The sequence below is a fragment of the Mytilus galloprovincialis genome, chromosome 7 (assembly GCF_965363235.1).
Source record: "Mytilus galloprovincialis chromosome 7, xbMytGall1.hap1.1, whole genome shotgun sequence".
Lineage (NCBI taxonomy): Eukaryota > Metazoa > Mollusca > Bivalvia > Mytilida > Mytilidae > Mytilus > Mytilus galloprovincialis.
Window position 1 is genome coordinate 49861089 of NC_134844.1, and position 16995 is coordinate 49878083.

The window sequence follows — 16995 nt, forward strand, 5'->3', positions numbered from 1 at the left end:
ATGCTGTTGAAGGTTTAGAAATATGTCTGGAATCGCAGATGCCACATGCAGGGAATACACCTTCCATTTTCCTGTAAAACATTGATTTGTAATAGTGACACACTGACTGCAATTTATAACTGGTATATTAAAGTTGCAAGGTGTAACACGCAGGATACAAATAGTGAAAATGACTCCGCTAAACAATCTGAAAGACCAAAGTTCACAAACAATCTGGAAACTCTGGCTATATTACTTCTCTTGTTTGTTCTTTTTTTCAATTTCGGTTAATTAATATGTGTAATATGTGACGTCCAGTTTTTACACATTCTAGTTTAGTAGAAGCCTTTAGCTTTGTGAATCTTGTATGTCTTTAAGTTTTAGTTCAGTTATATGTTTCGGAGTTTAGTGAGGCGCCATTTTCTCTGACCTCATACACATTTTTGTTAAAGGGGCCAGCTGGAGTCAGTCCCTGGGTGCGGGGGTGTTCTGGCTAGTTTGAAGGTGCAATACCACCAACGCATGATACGTCACATCCAGCTGTATACGAACATAGGTCGAAAAAAAATATTCCCTTGAATTTGACAGTTGTAGGTAATTAACCCTACATTTTATTGCAGTAAAAATTTCGGTGTCATAAACATATGTCTTCGGTATTTCAAAGCATCATTTTTTTTATTTCCGGTTTCTATAGAATGTTTTGAATACTTGAGGTTACATGGTTTCTAAATCTTGTACACAAGTTAAATAAGGGAGAAATTTGACTGGTTAACTTCCAGTGATGTTTATTTTCTTATATGCAATGAAATGCTATGTGAATATTTTTCTATAGTACTGGACAGGATAAAACTTTACTCATACAAGTATTTCTTTATTTAAAACAAAGACACATTCTGCACATTTTTTTGAAACGTGCAAATTTAACAAAGATTAATAGGGGAAATTCAATGGTGGTATTACACCTGAAGACCCATAGATGGCCTTGTGTTGTTTTCTGCTTTAGTAGGGTTTTCGTCTCTTTGACACATTCCCCATTTCCATTCTCAATTTTGTACTGTATAAGGCTGTTTGTATCCCTCAATTAATTCTCAATTTTGGTGTAATGCAATGTAATGTTTACCAAATATTTTTAAATCAACGTTTCAAGGTTTAATGAGAAAAGTTACCTAAATGGTTTTGTCATTTTTTTAAAACAAATGTATTTGTTATCAATACATGATATATCTAAGTTATTTTTCATTTACCTGTATATATTATGAAAACCGGTCTCTTCAAAAGTGATTATTTTCTTAGGGTGGTGTCTTGCCATGGCTTATTTGGACTTGTTTGTTTGCTTTTTGGCCTTGAATGTTTGTCCCTAATATTTTATTAACTATGTATTTGCATTCAGGTATCGTAGATCAAATTTATTCGTTCATTGTGTGTTAATTTACGTTTTTTGATTGAGTTAAGCCTACAATTGATATTATATCGTGTGTTTTTCTATGCTGTGATGTTGTACTATTGTTTCAGGAAAAAGGGAGAAGGTTTGGTACAATTAAAACGTTTAATCCCGCTGCAAATGTTTGCACCTGTCCTAAGTCAGGAATCTGATGTACAGTAGCTGAATGGTTTTACACTAGTAAAACAGGGACGAAAGATACCACAGGGACAGTCAAACTCATAAATCTAAAATAAACTGACAACGCCATGACTAAAAATGAAAAAGACAAACAGACACAAACAATAGTACACATGACACAACATAGAAAACTAAAGAATAAACAACACGAACCCCACCATAAGCTAGGGATGATCTCAGGTGACCCGGAAGGGTAAGCGGAACCTGCTCCACATGTGACACCCGTCGTGTTGCTTATGTGATAACAAATCCGGTAAATAGGCTTTTACGGTAGGTCAAATTCATGAAAGGGAAGGGGATTGTAGTTACGACGCAAGGAACATATCCGATATCATTTGTGAAACGGTTATTCCATAACGGTTAACCAACTCGTGATGGCGTCCTTAAAATTTACGAAGGGATGATTTCAACTTAAACTCTTGGTTTAATAGCTTCCTTGTGAGCAGCAACCCTCTATCAAGGCAATCAATATAGGAAATGCAAGCACGGGAATATCGTATCAATTGGGAGATATATACCCCGTACGCAGGTGCTGCTGGAATGTTGCTACTTAGAAATGGAAAGTTCACAATTGGAAAGCTGAAATCATCTCTTTTGTCGTAAAGTTTTTGTTTTCAGCCGACCCTCATTGTCATAGTAATTTGGGGCCCTTTATAGCTTGTTGTTCGGTGTGAGCCAAGGCTCCGTGTTGAAGGCCGTTCATTAACCTATAACGGTTTACTTTTAATAAATTATTATTTAGATGGAGAGTTGTCTCATTTGCACTCACACCACATCTTCCTATAACTATATATCTAACTATACTTCTCTTTTTAAAATATTGAACAAGAATTGAGTTTGCCCTTTATTATTGAGGAATTTTATTATTACAGTAATATTTGAAAACCACAAACAATTTAGATAGTGTCAATATTGATTGTAGTGAAGATACAATGAAAGTTTCTTCATAAAAGGGATTTTCATGGTGTGTGTGTACAGTAAACCTATGACGATTAAAAATGAAAAGAAAATAAATAGTAAGGCACAATCATTTTTCTCATGAGACATTGTTGACACTTCCTCGTCAGTATAGATTTTAATAACTCGTTTGCCATGAGGTATTTTACTAACTTACATAAATTTAAGAAAAGTACAAAATGACTTGCGTTAGCCTGACAATGTTAATAGGGACAAGGCTTATTCGATTAAATTATTTACTGACTCGAATTCAAAGTATATGATGATAAATTAACAGTACCTAGACTGATATAAACAAATAACAGTTACCCAATTGTCTTAATGGTTAATATGTCTCGTCCTGAATATGCATGAAACATTTGTCACTGTTACATTTGTAATATATTGTGGTCAACTACATTGTTTGTTAAACCAGTCGTTGGTATGATACAGGTAATGTTATTTTTTTTATGTTTTATGAACGCATTATGCTAAACCCCTTTCGGGTGTGGTTATACTTGATTTTCTTATCATATTAATTTAAGTCTGCTGTTGCCATGTCAGTAGCTGCTAGTACATGTAATAGTCCTTTGTTAATTTATATTATCAATGTCATTTTCTTTACTTCCCTTCGTTTGTCGCTCTTTGATCAGGTTGTTGTCCCTTAGACATATTCACCGTTTCCTTTCTCAATTTTAATTGTTTCAAATTCTAATAAGATTTTGGACTACAAATGCATGTAACATTTAGTATTTGGTTTCAATCAAGCAACGGATCCATGTATTCATATATGCATACTTATGGTTTTCACACCAATTATAACAACATAGAGTTCTACGCATTGTTAGTCATGTGTAATCGAAGATGTTTTTCATCAAGTTTTTATCCTTTGTCGATCTGATAGCACTCGGCTGTGTCGTCTTAAAACTGCTACATAGTTTTGCTTATTCAACTTTGGTTTCAACAAATAGTTGAACAAATAGTTCAGACTGGGTGCAACAATGAAAATAAAAGCAACGGCAAATCCATTTTTCGAGATTAATCTATTTAAATGATGAGGGGGATTCAAATCATTGCGTTATTTGTTGTCTTTAAATAACGATATTAACCGAAATTGGTGTTTCGGGTTGTAGTGGATAGGGATACCACCAACAAACAGCAAATCGGATTATCTGTAATTTTAAACAACTGTGTGATATTCCTAAAGTTTTATGTATAATGTTAAAACAGAAATGTAATAATTTTAATTTAATAGTTTAACAAATTAAGATTATGATGAGTAGTTAATATTTACCTATTCCTAAATGCTACCACCGTGTTTTATCGACAAGGAAGAAAAACAATATTTTGTCGTATGACCCTCGTCTTTATAAGGAAGAGCAAACTTTAAATACTTCAAGTGAATATTGATTAAATCATCTAAACAATAAAACAGTACAAGGAAGCACAAATATTCAACTTTTACATTTAGAATTAAACTAGCTATCTTGATAAATAATACTTAAGAATAATGGTGGATTTGAATTTAAATTTGATATAACTAGGTATTCCCTATAAAAGAACACTGATATCCGGCTGTTTATTACTTTCCTAATACCACAACACATATGTGTGAACATTTAAGATTAAAAACTTTTTTTTCTAGACATTAGTGATGTGTAAAATGATGCGATGAACTCACAAACTGAATAAAAGTCAGAAGAATTTGTATGTAAAGTTTGTGATTATGAGCACCGGTTTGCACATCAATTACCTTTAGTAAAAATGATATTGGAATTTAAACGAGAAGAACATTTTGCGGCTACAAAGCTTGACCCCCGTAATTGCCTTTTGATAAGACTGGAAGTAACAAATACCGATAAGTAGTCTTTCATTTGACAAGAACTGGGATCGAACACATGACCTTGCCCACTATGGACTAGCACGCAACCAAAAAACATTTTTAGCGTGTTGTTTGAAAGGTAAGTTGCATTTATGGAACCAATGCAGAAAGATCAAGAACTTAAAATCCTAGCTTAAAAGACCAAACAGTCCTTACAAGGTTCACATATTCACCCATACAAAATACATCTAATATAAAAATCAAAGCAGTAAATTAAAGAGACGCATACCAGATGCCAACGACCTCACCATGTTGAAGTCGGATATTGTTTTTATTTGTAGAAAAATTAAAAAAACACAGAAAATTCATTTCAAGATAGATTAAACATCCGAAGCATCCGCTATCATAATAAAGATATTTCTAGAATAAAATAGCGCAACAAATTGACACCTGATAACTATACTTACCCCTGACTCATAATAAATTGTTTTGTGATGTGCCTTACATTTGAATTTTAAAACATTTATGCTTATTCCAAATGTAATATTACAGAGATTTCAGATATTCGATCCGAATGTTGTTTCATTTATTGCGCTTTCTCTATTATTTGTGTATATATTTTGTATATATTATGGTGTATATTGTGTATTCACTATGTATATTGTGGAAATCAACTACTTTGATTATCTATATATATGCTTATTGTACATAATTGAGTACAACTCAATCTTTTTGTTTGCAAATTGTCAAACATTTACAAATTAATTATTGTATTTTATATTCGAGTAATTTTTGTGTAATGCTGTCATATAATATTATATGTATAAGTCAACTTACATGCTTAATTGAAGATTAATTAAATTTGTTTTGATAACGCTAACTAATACTTCGATACTTTCTTTTAATGTCATCAAATTCATCTACCACTTATTTCACGGCAAATAAATTAACATAGACATTTCAGGAATTACCAGGAAATGCACAACAATACTGAACTCCGAGATAAATTCAAACTAAAAGTCCAAAATCAAATGGTAAAACCAAAAGCTCAAACATTCCTTACTTGGTACAGACATTTTGTTATGTAGCAAATGTTGGATTGAACCTGGTTTTATAGCTAGCTGAACCTCTCACTGGTACGATTGTCGCATCAAATTCCATTATATTGACAATGATGCGTGAAGAAAACAAACAGACATAATAGGTAAAAATGTTAAAAATATAGCAGTCAACATTGTGTGACATTTACAGTGATCAACATATTATTTGTTGTGAGGAAAAAGTGAGTAGTTTAACATGTAAGTGGTCAATTTATTATTCACCAATTAAAAATAAGTCAACCAATTCAATATTTATTAACGAAAAACCTTTGCATAATACAAAAATATATAAAGAAAATATACATTTACTTTACTTTTTTACATTGGATAGAGGTATAGGGGAGGGTTAAGATCTCATAAAAATGTTCAACCCCGCCGCAGTTTTGCGCCTATCCAAAGTCAGGAGCCTCTGGCCTTTGTTGGTCTTGTATGATTTTAAATTTTAGTTTCTTGTCTATAATTCGGAGTATAGTATGACGTCCATTATCACTGTACTAGTATACATATTTTTTAAGGGGCCAGCTGAAGGACGCCTACAGGTGCTACATTGAAGACCCATTGGTGGCCTTCGGCTGTTGTCTGCCCTATGGTCGGGTTGTTGTCGCTTTGACACATTCCCCATTTCCTTTCTCAATAATAATATACTATAAAATACTGAAGGAACTCAATACAAAAATATGAGACAGGGTAAAACATACCTTCGATACCTTAAATGTCACAGTAACAGAACTTTGATATCTATGTACAAAACGTTGATCCCTTATTGAAAGGGGTTTAACACACATTGTTTGAAACCTTGATTTCTTTATGTAGATTCATGGTATACCGCCATCTTGGATTGTACAATCACAGTACACAATTGGTCTAGTTATTTGCCTAAATCTGCAAATTTGGAGACAGATTTGGAATTCAATGGTATACTGTTTTTTTTTATTTAAAGAAAACTTGTTAATTAATCGTATTCTACAAAATATTTTAACAAATATCAATTTTTTTTGGTTTTAAAATATTTTTTTTCAAATGAGCCATTTAAGGGGAGATAGCTCTTTTAGTACAAATACTCACAATTTATTTCAAAATTCTATCTCATAGAATTTTTTTGATGCACACTAATGTGTTTTTTCATGAACAAACTAACCAAATTTTGGCAATGTTCAACGACTCATAGCTTGCAAAATAGCACGGTGACCCATATTTTTTATTACATTTTTTAAAAGAGCATAGTAAAATCTTCATTTTGGCAAATTATAAAAAAATTCTGTCTAAAAAAATATACACTTGTGATCTACATTAAATGTAAAATTTCCAAACATTAGTTTCAAAATTGAATTCTATTCAAATATTTTTAATCTAGAACCTGTACAAAACGAATATTCTTAAGGTATATTTGGTCAATTGACTACAGCATTATAACAATAAATCTTCGCTTTTAAGATTTTCTCATCTGCTCGTCTTGAAAAACAGGAGACACGCCACATCTATATTAAAAAACACCCAAAAAAGTCGATGGTACAATGGGATCACCGTGTCTAAAATATGTACAGGCAAGTATTAAGTTCCCTTCTTACAATATTGTAAAAAAAAATGTTTACAAAAGCTAAAGTATTATTTGACAAAGAATTTCACTGTAAGTGTCATGGATAAAAATATAAGTATCCGTATGTAATTAACTAATTTTAAACTCCTTTTATTACAGAAATATAATAAATCCTAAATCCATATGAAATATATATCAATGGCATTTGAAAAAATATTATGATGATAAAAAAAGACAGATAAAAATGTCAGATAGTTTCACATGCGACAGTACTGGCAAAAGTACACGCACACATGAATATAGAATACAGAATATAAATGGTGTGCATATAGTAATACAATACGTAAAAATCAACAAAAATCGATGCAAATAATTGACTCATTACGGTCCGACTATTTTACGGATTTCACTTGCAGACTCATGTAAGCTTTTTGCATTGTTTACCTGTTACATAATCGCCAATAACTTTTCATGAAAGTGGGAAATTGATACTCAATGGTAGGTGGTGTATCCAAACAAAACATAAAGTATCCTTACGTATCAAACTGAATAAATTACAATGTAATGTAATGTAGAAGTAACAGGACACATTATTACTTCTGTTTATTTGAGACAAGGAGATGCGATAAAATTGGCAATGCGACAATTATATGAAAATAAAAAAAATCACGTAGATTTATCTAATAATAGTTCAAAATACAGCCTTAAGGATGTTCGCTACTCTGTTCCAAAATAACAAGGTTTTAAAAAGACTTTTATATATTGAAAGTACATAAATAAAGAAACGAAAAAAGGAAAAAAAAGTTAGGGGTCCGTGTGCTTGTTTTCGAGATATTAGCCATTGAAAATTTGGCGGGAAATAATTCTCTCTAGATTTTTCATATATTTAACATTGCCACCTATTGTCGTTCAACAACGGTGAAAAAATAACTAGGATTTTATAAGATTTTCAAAGTTGACATTTTAAACTATATTTAATGAAATAATGGAAAGAAAAGTAGGGGTTAATGGGCAAATTATTTTAATGGCACAACATGGATAAAACCAGAGGATTCCGAAGATCTGTAAAAAATTCAAAAACATGAGGAGCGAACTTCCTTAAGCAATAAGAAAAACTTCTGTTGTAAAACAAGCTATGAAGGCCTCGACATGACAAAATGTGAAGCATTCAAAATAAATAATGTAAACAAACAATAAAATATTATATATATATAAGTTAATTAATTCAAACAAACATACAACCATTAGATTAAACAAAGTGGAAAACAAAATTGTACTTGAAAGTAAATATAATGTAGTACAGTATATAAAGTTTTAAGACATATATACGCTTGCCCGATAAAGCAAAAAAAAAATCAAAATAGATATATGAGAGTACACTAATATTGGAAATAACATTAAGCAAACAGCATGCGTCCGAGCATCCCTTTGAACTTACCTACACCATGAATAAGTAAAGTCCAATATTTGAAAACTGGATCAGTAAATACCGAGCCACAACAACATTTCTACGACAAAAATGGACATGAAAGTACAAAGACAAATGAAGGGGAAACTGCAAAAGGAACTAAAATGATATATAACGACCGAATCTAGAATATATAATCCAAGAACATACTGCATTATTTCTGACATAAACTATTTATTTAAACGTTTTTGATACCCTCCGATTAACGTTTTGATAAAAAGGATAAGAAGTTCATTATGAAAGTACATAAATATTTTCCTTAAACAACGTTAACTTTTGACAAAGTTTTTTGGATATCGTATTATTTGAGAATTATCTCCTTCAAATGCAAGTGAAGTTTATTGTTACTCGGTGTTAAGTTATATAACAACATCTATGGCATCGACTTTATCCGCATAGGTATATTTTTAGGCATAGATTGCCCTAAGATGTATTTGGCAAAACTTTTAGGAATTTTGGTCCTCATTTCTCTTCAACTTCGTATTTTAGTTGGCCTTTTTCTTTTTTTGGATTCGAGCGTCACTGATGAGTCTTTTGTAGACGAAACGCGCGTATGGCGTATATACAAAATTTAGTCCTGGTATCTATGATGAGTTAATTTACAACCACTGGGTCGATGCCACTGCTGGTGGAGATTTATTTCCCCGAGGGTATCACAAGCCCAGTAGTCAGCACTTTTTGTGCTGACATGAATTATCATTGATATGGTTATATTTACAAATTAACTGTTTACAAAATTTTGAATTTTTGGAAATACTAAGGCTTTTCTACCTCAGGCATAGATTGCCCTTAGCTGTATTTGGCAAAACTTTTAGGAATTTTGGTCCTCAATGCTCTTCAATTTCGTATTTTATTTGGCCTTTTTAACTTTTTGGATTCGAGCGTCACTGATGAGTCTTTTGTAGACGAAACGCGCGTCTGGCATATATGCAAAACGTAGTCCTGGTATCTATGATGAGTTAATTTACAACCACTGGATCGATGCCACGTCACTGCTGGTGGAGATTTATTTCCCCGAGTGTATCACAAGCCCAGTAGTCAGCACTTTTTGTGCTGACATGAATTATCATTAATATGGTTATATGCTGTTTACAAAATTTTGAATTTTTGGAAATACTAAGGCTTTTCTACCTCAGGCATAGATTACCCTTACCTGTATTTGGCAAACATTTATGAATTTTGGTCCTCAATGCTCTTCAATTTCGTATTTTATTTGGCCTTTTTAACTTTTTTGGATTCGAGCGTCACTGATGAGTCTTTTGTAGACGAAAAGCGCGTCTGGCGTATATACAAAATTTAGTCCTGGTATCTATGATGAGTTAATTTCTATTTATTTCATAACTTGGTGACATCATTGTGTATTCGACGAATTAATATGATTAAACGGACAGGTGTATTTTTATTCAAACAGGAGTTCCTCTTAATACGACAGTAGGTAAGAAGTTATCAACGGAAGTATGTAGCTTTACGGCAACAAAACGGTTCAACGTATATAAATATAAACTATTCTAAATATTAATTAAATCAATACATGTTCTGGCAGGCACAAAAGTATAAGATGCACATAAGATTGTAGACCTAAGTATAAATAATATATTGTGAATTCATTTATTTTCATGCGTACCAATGGTCGTGGATTAAGGAAAACTTACATGTTCATGGATATTTAATTTCGTAGTTTTTGCCAAATTCTGCATACAAGCCTATATAAAATTGCGATTCGTTGATCATTTAATTTTGTTGTTATCATGAACACACTAAATCTACGAAAATTGGTATCCAACAAATAATAATGAATTCACAGTATGTTATTTGAATTTGAATGTTTTGTCTTAACTGTAGAACTGATTTCATCTGCTCAACTGTTACTAAAGATATATACAAAATCTGTTTTCTTTCAGCTTGTATGATGTAACATAAAAATCAAAGTTATTGTGTGTTTTAGCTTCATAATGAAAAAAAATGTCTTGTCTTCTTCTAAACACATATAATGTCTTTATCGGTTTTAGTTTGTATTAAATACTTTAAAGTCAATATCCTCTGGTATCAAGGTTTGCCTGCTGACTGTTGTATAAAGATGGGTACTAAGCGAAAAAGTCTTTCTAAATTATCTCTTGAATCACATAGGAATGTGACATTACCCGGACCTAGAATATGCCTTCTACCTACAGTAATTACAAATTCTCGCCCTTCTTTTGACTTTCCATATTGTTGCACGATATCATATGGCCAATGACATTTTAATGTCCTTTTCTTTATGTCTTCTAATGTGAAGCCTTCAGGTTTAACATACAGTCGGTAATCACTAATTAATCCAAATTTCCATGCTGCCTTCCCTGGTTTGGCCATGACAATGAAACAAAGATCTGAAACGAAAGAAAAAACAAATTCTGAGTGTAAAATGTTCTTATTGGACTCTGCATGTAACGAACTAACTTGACATTATATATACAATTCAAATATATATCCTCTCTCTTTGTATTTAATCTCCACACTTCTTATGAAGGAACTTACAAGTAGCCTTTATATTATTGTTTTATCTGTACTGTCTTTCTATTGAATTAAATTATGTCGATTGTTAAAATGAAATATGTCACATATTGAGAGGTTCAAATCAATTAATGTTTTAAAAATTTCTGTTGCTGAGTCTGGTTTCTATGTTGCGTTATTTTCACTGTGTATTGTCTTTCTATTTTGTCATGATATTGTTAACTTTGTTTTCGTTTTGATTTTCCCACCTCACTTCTACTCATCTATTTATTTTCGTGTTTTACAAAAATTGTTGAAGCAATCGATGATCGTAATACTTTACTTATACCAAACAAATATTCTTATTCTTAAAAATTCCTTTTCAAATTAAGGCTTTAACAGGTAACAACCTGTTTCATGCTCTGTGGTCAGTCTGGTATCATATGAATGTTTCTCTGTTTGCATGTGGAAACATTAGACTGTGCTTATTTATTTTTCTATCGTGCAAAAGACATGTTACCTGGATCAGTCTGTCCAACAGTTTCACCAAGTTCCGTATATGATTCTTCTCCATTCTCCTGTTCCATTGATGACGTATAAACTGGACTGGTCATTTCAACAATTTCACCAAGTTCCGTAGATGAAGCATCCGTATATGTTTCTTCTCTATTCTCCTGTTCAATTGATGACGTATAAACTGGACTGGTCAGTTCAACAATTTCACCAATTTCCGCATAAGTTTCTTCTCTATTCTCCTGTCCCATTGATGACGTATAAACTGCACTGGTCAGTTCAACAATTTCACCAAGTTCCGAAGATGCTTCTTCTGTATTCTCCTGTCCCATTGATGACGTATGAATTGCACTGGTCAGTTCAACAATTTCACCAAGTTCCGTAGATGCTTCTTCTGTATTTTTCGGTCCAATTGAAGATGCAGAAACTGGACGGGTCAGTTCCACAATTTCACTTAGTTCTGTATATGCTTCTACATTATGCTCCTGTGGTATCAAAGACGTATAAGCTTGTGTAATCTGCTCATCGTTTTCTCCAAGTTTCGAGTATTGTGCCTCTTTATTCTTCTGTTTCATTAAATAAATATAGTTTGAGCTTGTGTGTTCATCGTTTTCTCCAAGTTTGGAGTATTGAGCCTCTTTATTCTCCTGTGGTATTAAAGACGTATAATCTTGTATAATATGCTGATCGTTTTCCCCAAGTTTCGAGTATGGCGCCTCTTTATTCTCCCGTAGTATTGAAGACGTATAAGCTTGTGCAATCTGTTCATCGTTTGCACCAAGTTTCGAGTATTGCGCCTTTTTATTCTTCTGTTTCATTGAAGACATATAGTCTGAACTTGTCTGTACAACGGTTTTACCGAGTTTCTCATATTTTGCCTCATTATTCTCCCGTTGAATTAAGGCCGTATAAATTTGTCTGGTCTGTACATCGATTTCCTCCGTATTAATTATATTTTGCTTTACAATGTCTACAAAATCGTCCATTTGTTGAGAGATATTTACATTTGAAAGCTTATTATTATCGTGTATATTTGTGAAATTTTTGCATTTCTTATGTTCCTCAATGAGACTTTTTGTACAACAAGAACATTCGTGTTCATGACAGTATGCTTGATTATTTTCACCATGTAATTTGCAGGATTCTTCAATTTGAAGGACACTTACAGGTAATATATGTATAATGCCATGACTTCTCGATGCTTTGTTTAGTAAATGTTGAACCTTACATTCTTCACAGAGCCCTTCTTTACAATTGATACACCATGTAGTAGATGGTACAGAAATATTTCTGGAATCGCAGCTACCGCAAATAGGAAATTTACTTGCCATATTTCTGCAGAAAAAAACCAACATTTACTTCATTACACATTTTGATGGTAAAAGGCCTTACTCTCCAATCATAGTTTTATCTATCATAAAATTGATTAATAACACTGTTGAAAGCTTAACGCATCATATTATACGGAAGTTAACTTAAAGGTTCGAATACCAGGTGAGATCCTTACATTTTCGTTAATTATACAAATACTCTGTATTCTTTTTACCCATAGACCCTCTACCAGGTCAATCATAATTACTCCTCCCTTCATAAAATCCAAGTACCAGTTTCACGAAGCTGTCTTAGGACTTATACATGTCTTACTATTAGGATGGTCTTACAACATATCTTAGTCTAAAGTCTGTTATTCAAAGTAGTCCTAGATTAAGACATTTTTAGTTATATGGTTTGCTACTGAGACCCTACGGATTCATAGAGGGTTAGTAAAATGCATAGGGGGTGAGGCCGGATGCCGAATCCCCTATGAATTCTATTCACCCTCTATGGATCCGTAGGGGGGTCAGTAGTTAACCGTATAACGAATGTATCGCACGCTGGATTTTTCTGCTACGTTTTGTTGAAAAATAAACAAAGAAACACAACCACATAAATACAGACGTCGCCATTAACGCGTCATGAACCCCCTATGAAATGTACTAACCTCACAGGGGTCACCACGTGACGGCGTTAAACCGTTCACAAAGTGAGAATTTACCAGCGATGCGATAAATCTTAATATTGGTTTTAAAGTTAGGACTACACGAGAGGAGTCTTATGATGGTATAAGAATAGTCTTAAGTTTATTTACTAGTGTATAAATAACACTCATTTGTTTTTTTTAATTCAGCAAATATATTATTACACAATGTATCATATAATTATCTTTTCTCATTTTCCTGCTTATAACTAAATCTGTATGTGTTGATTATCATCATGATTTGTCAACAATGAACATTCGATTTATTAATATCAGTATCAGTTTAATCCTTTAAACTTATCATAACCGATACAATTGAATTAACTCACTTATTTATTCTTTCCCCCCTCAATTTGATATCTAATGTTTCATATGAATATTTTTTGGTGTACTATTTATAGATTATTTATATAAATTTAACATAATTTTTTATTTTAATTTTCAAAATATCTACGCATATTAATCAATACGTTAAGTAATTTGTTGGAAAGACACTACATTTCCATAAATCCAATATCAAAACTAAGGAATTAAAACAAACTTGCGACATGTTTATCTTTGGTAGGATCAGTCTGTGACAGCTTTGGGACGAGGTCTGAGATATGTTATACGGCAGTCATATGAGAATTATAAGACATGTACTAGGATATATCTTATGACAGATTTTATGATAGTTTCGTAAATCCGATCCCTGGTTGAAGACTATTGAAATGTTAAGTCACGCCTTATATCCTAGAATTTGGAATTTCTCGTCATTGGTTTACTGCTGTTAAGATCCATTCAATCATTTTAATATACCATAAACAATTAAAGGAGATAATTCGACATAAAAAATGTCAAGCCCTGACACTTTAACTATAAAATATTCATGCTACAGATCCGGAACCCGTTAAATTAGTGCATGTCACAATTAAAATATGTGATTTACTTTGTACTTGTTTGGCTTTATAACTATTTTGATCTCAGCGTCACTGATGAGTCTTATGTAGACGAAACGCGCGTCTGTCGTATTAAATAATCCTGGTACCTTTGATAACTATTAACACCACTGGGTCGATGCCACTGCTTATGGACGTTTCGTCCCTGAAGGTATTACCAGCCCAGTAGTCATCAGTTCAGTGTTGACATGAATATTAATTGTATAGTCATATTTTTTTTTATTAATTTTCTGTTTACAAATTTTTCAAAAAACTAAGGATTTTCTCATCCCAGGAATAGATTACCTTAGCTGTCTTCAACTTTGTACTTGTTTGGCTTTATAACTATTTTGATCTGAGCGTCACTGATGAGTCTTATGTAGACGAATTATATTTACATTTTGCAGTCTTGCACACTTATCAATATTCGTATCTGATATTAAAACAAAAAATAATCGTGCGGTTATCAATGGTAATATAGTCGTGCTATTAGCTCACTGGCATACAACCCTGATAACAACACATTGAAATAATGATAAACTTGGAACAGCTATTTCTTTTTTAACCACAAATGCTTTACATTGTTATCTACTGCTCATGTTGTTGTAGAGAAAAAGTTCGAATGATATTAGCAATTTCTTTGTTTCTATGAAAAATCAAACTTGATACACTTCCGATATGATTTTGGGTTTGGTCTCTTCGTTCATTGTGCTCAATGTTTACTGAAATTTTGAGATTGAACTATCCTGGATTTATAGATTATCGTTGATCATCTCAACTATATTATAATCCTGGTACCTTTAATAACTATATACTCAACGAGATTGATTTTCTTGCTTAAGCCGGAACGGCGAAATGGAGAAAAGCAATCGAGTTGAGATGCAAATTCTTCTAATCTGTGTATCGCTATTTTATCAATGACGACGTTGTCAATGTGATGTCAATTTCATTAAAAACGCCATGTGCTTCCTTAGTTTCTCGTGATAATTTTCCATTACAAACGAGTAGCATGATATAAAAAACTATCACAAAAATGTTCAAAGGGAAAATGCACAAGATAACATATTATACACTGGTATAGTACTAACCTCGAAGTACAGACACGAAAGTCTGATACCTATAACCTTGCGGTTGAGTTGTGGCCATGTCCTATCTTCATCTTTAAGGAAGAATATAAAAATTTTCAATGAACTTTGCACTTTAAAAGCAGAACATATACTTTTAAAACATAAGATTTATGTAAAAAAAAGTACATTAAACAGGGAAAAGCATTGTTCTTAATATATAAGTCGACAAACAATCAGGAAATCGAAACAAGTGTAAACCTCCTGATAAAATTAATTTTGATAAAATAAAGTAACTGATATACTGAGAACAAAACTTAGTGGATTATAAAAATGTGTTCATAATTCATAAACTATTGTAACTAACTATACAGGTTTTTTTTACTAAATGACCAGTCCTTATGTCCTTTATTCCGTTCATCCCATGATCACTTTGTAGTCACCATGATAGCGCTATATATGAAGAAAATCATTTCAGTTAGAAACTTTTTGAGCGGGGGATATGATCTCAATTTATCAGCTCCTGTTCAAATTTGTATGGACGTTTTAACTTATCGAAATATTGGATTGATAATGTAAAATACGTAACCAATTTTTTTTTGCCAAAGAGTGGTTGTGAAATATTTTGAAATAACTCTCGTAGTTCGCTAATACATATGTTAACAAAGTTATAGATATAATGCATATTTTTAGTGTTTTTTTTATGTCGTAGAACACCCCGAGGTGCGTTCTACCACCTTTATATGCATTATTCTGACTAATATACCGTCTAAAATTATTGTATTTTTTTATAAAGATTTGCAAAAATTAGCATCATATTTACCGACCACACTAAAATGGGATATTCCTTTCTAATGCGTTTTGGTTTTAATACGCCATACGGCTAATTTACAATGTAAAATAAAACTCACATATTAATTTAGATATAAAACTTTAAAATTGTTATCCATACACAATAAATTTTTTTACTGTTATTGCATGAAGACAACATAATGTGTTACCATCCGATCATGGTGTATGACTAACACAAGACACATTGTAAGTAATTTATTGTACCAGCTTAATTTATTAAAAAGGAAAGAGGGAGCTTTCTTTTTTTCTATTCTTAATGACATTTCTACCCCGGAAAAGTGGTTATGTTCTCAACAATTTTAAATTATTCGAATGAAATGTTCAGAAAGATTGTCTTTTGAATAGCAATACATTTCTTAACAGATAATCAGGATATAATTATATACTCTCCCTAGTCAGTGCTATGCCTCTCTCTTCAATCGAATATCTGTGGAGCGTACGGACCTGAATGCAGAATTAATGATAATTTAGTTTGGGAGAATTTCCTTGTATCCAATTGCATCAAAAGTATTCAATTTCAAACACGTGTTGCGGGATCTCAATATTGATGACTTCAAGACTAAACATCCAGATTATAGCTTTGCTGTTTTACCAATCATATATAATCCGGTTGGACACGTAATTACTGGTCAATAACACTTGTCTGCGAAGTATTTTATCCAAGGGCTCGAAATCTCGTTAGCCTAAACCCATCAATGCG

The 16995-nt window shown here is 32.3% G+C and overlaps 1 protein-coding gene across 1 annotated transcript; it reads right to left on the minus strand.

Annotated features, from left to right (window-relative positions):
• Positions 1–9654: 9654 nt before the first annotated feature.
• On the minus strand, positions 9655–15669 carry LOC143083199 (uncharacterized). Its single transcript, XM_076259448.1, has 3 exons — positions 15468–15669; positions 11453–12780; positions 9655–10829 (listed from the first exon to the last, which is right to left on the minus strand). Exons 2-3 carry the CDS (start codon positions 12774–12776, stop codon positions 10510–10512), a joined length of 1644 nt encoding a protein of 547 aa, XP_076115563.1. The 5' UTR covers positions 12777–12780; positions 15468–15669; the 3' UTR covers positions 9655–10509.
• Positions 15670–16995: the final 1326 nt, after the last annotated feature.

Excerpts from the sequence above, each read along its gene's own strand:
- LOC143083199 (XM_076259448.1), bottom strand. The coding sequence starts at position 12,776 with ATGGCAAGTAAATTTCCTATTTGCGGTAGCTGCGATTCCAGAAATATT. Across the intron at positions 10,830-11,452 it reads TGTTGGACAGACTGATCCAG|ATCTTTGTTTCATTGTCATG; the intron begins GTAACATGTCTT and ends CTTTCGTTTCAG.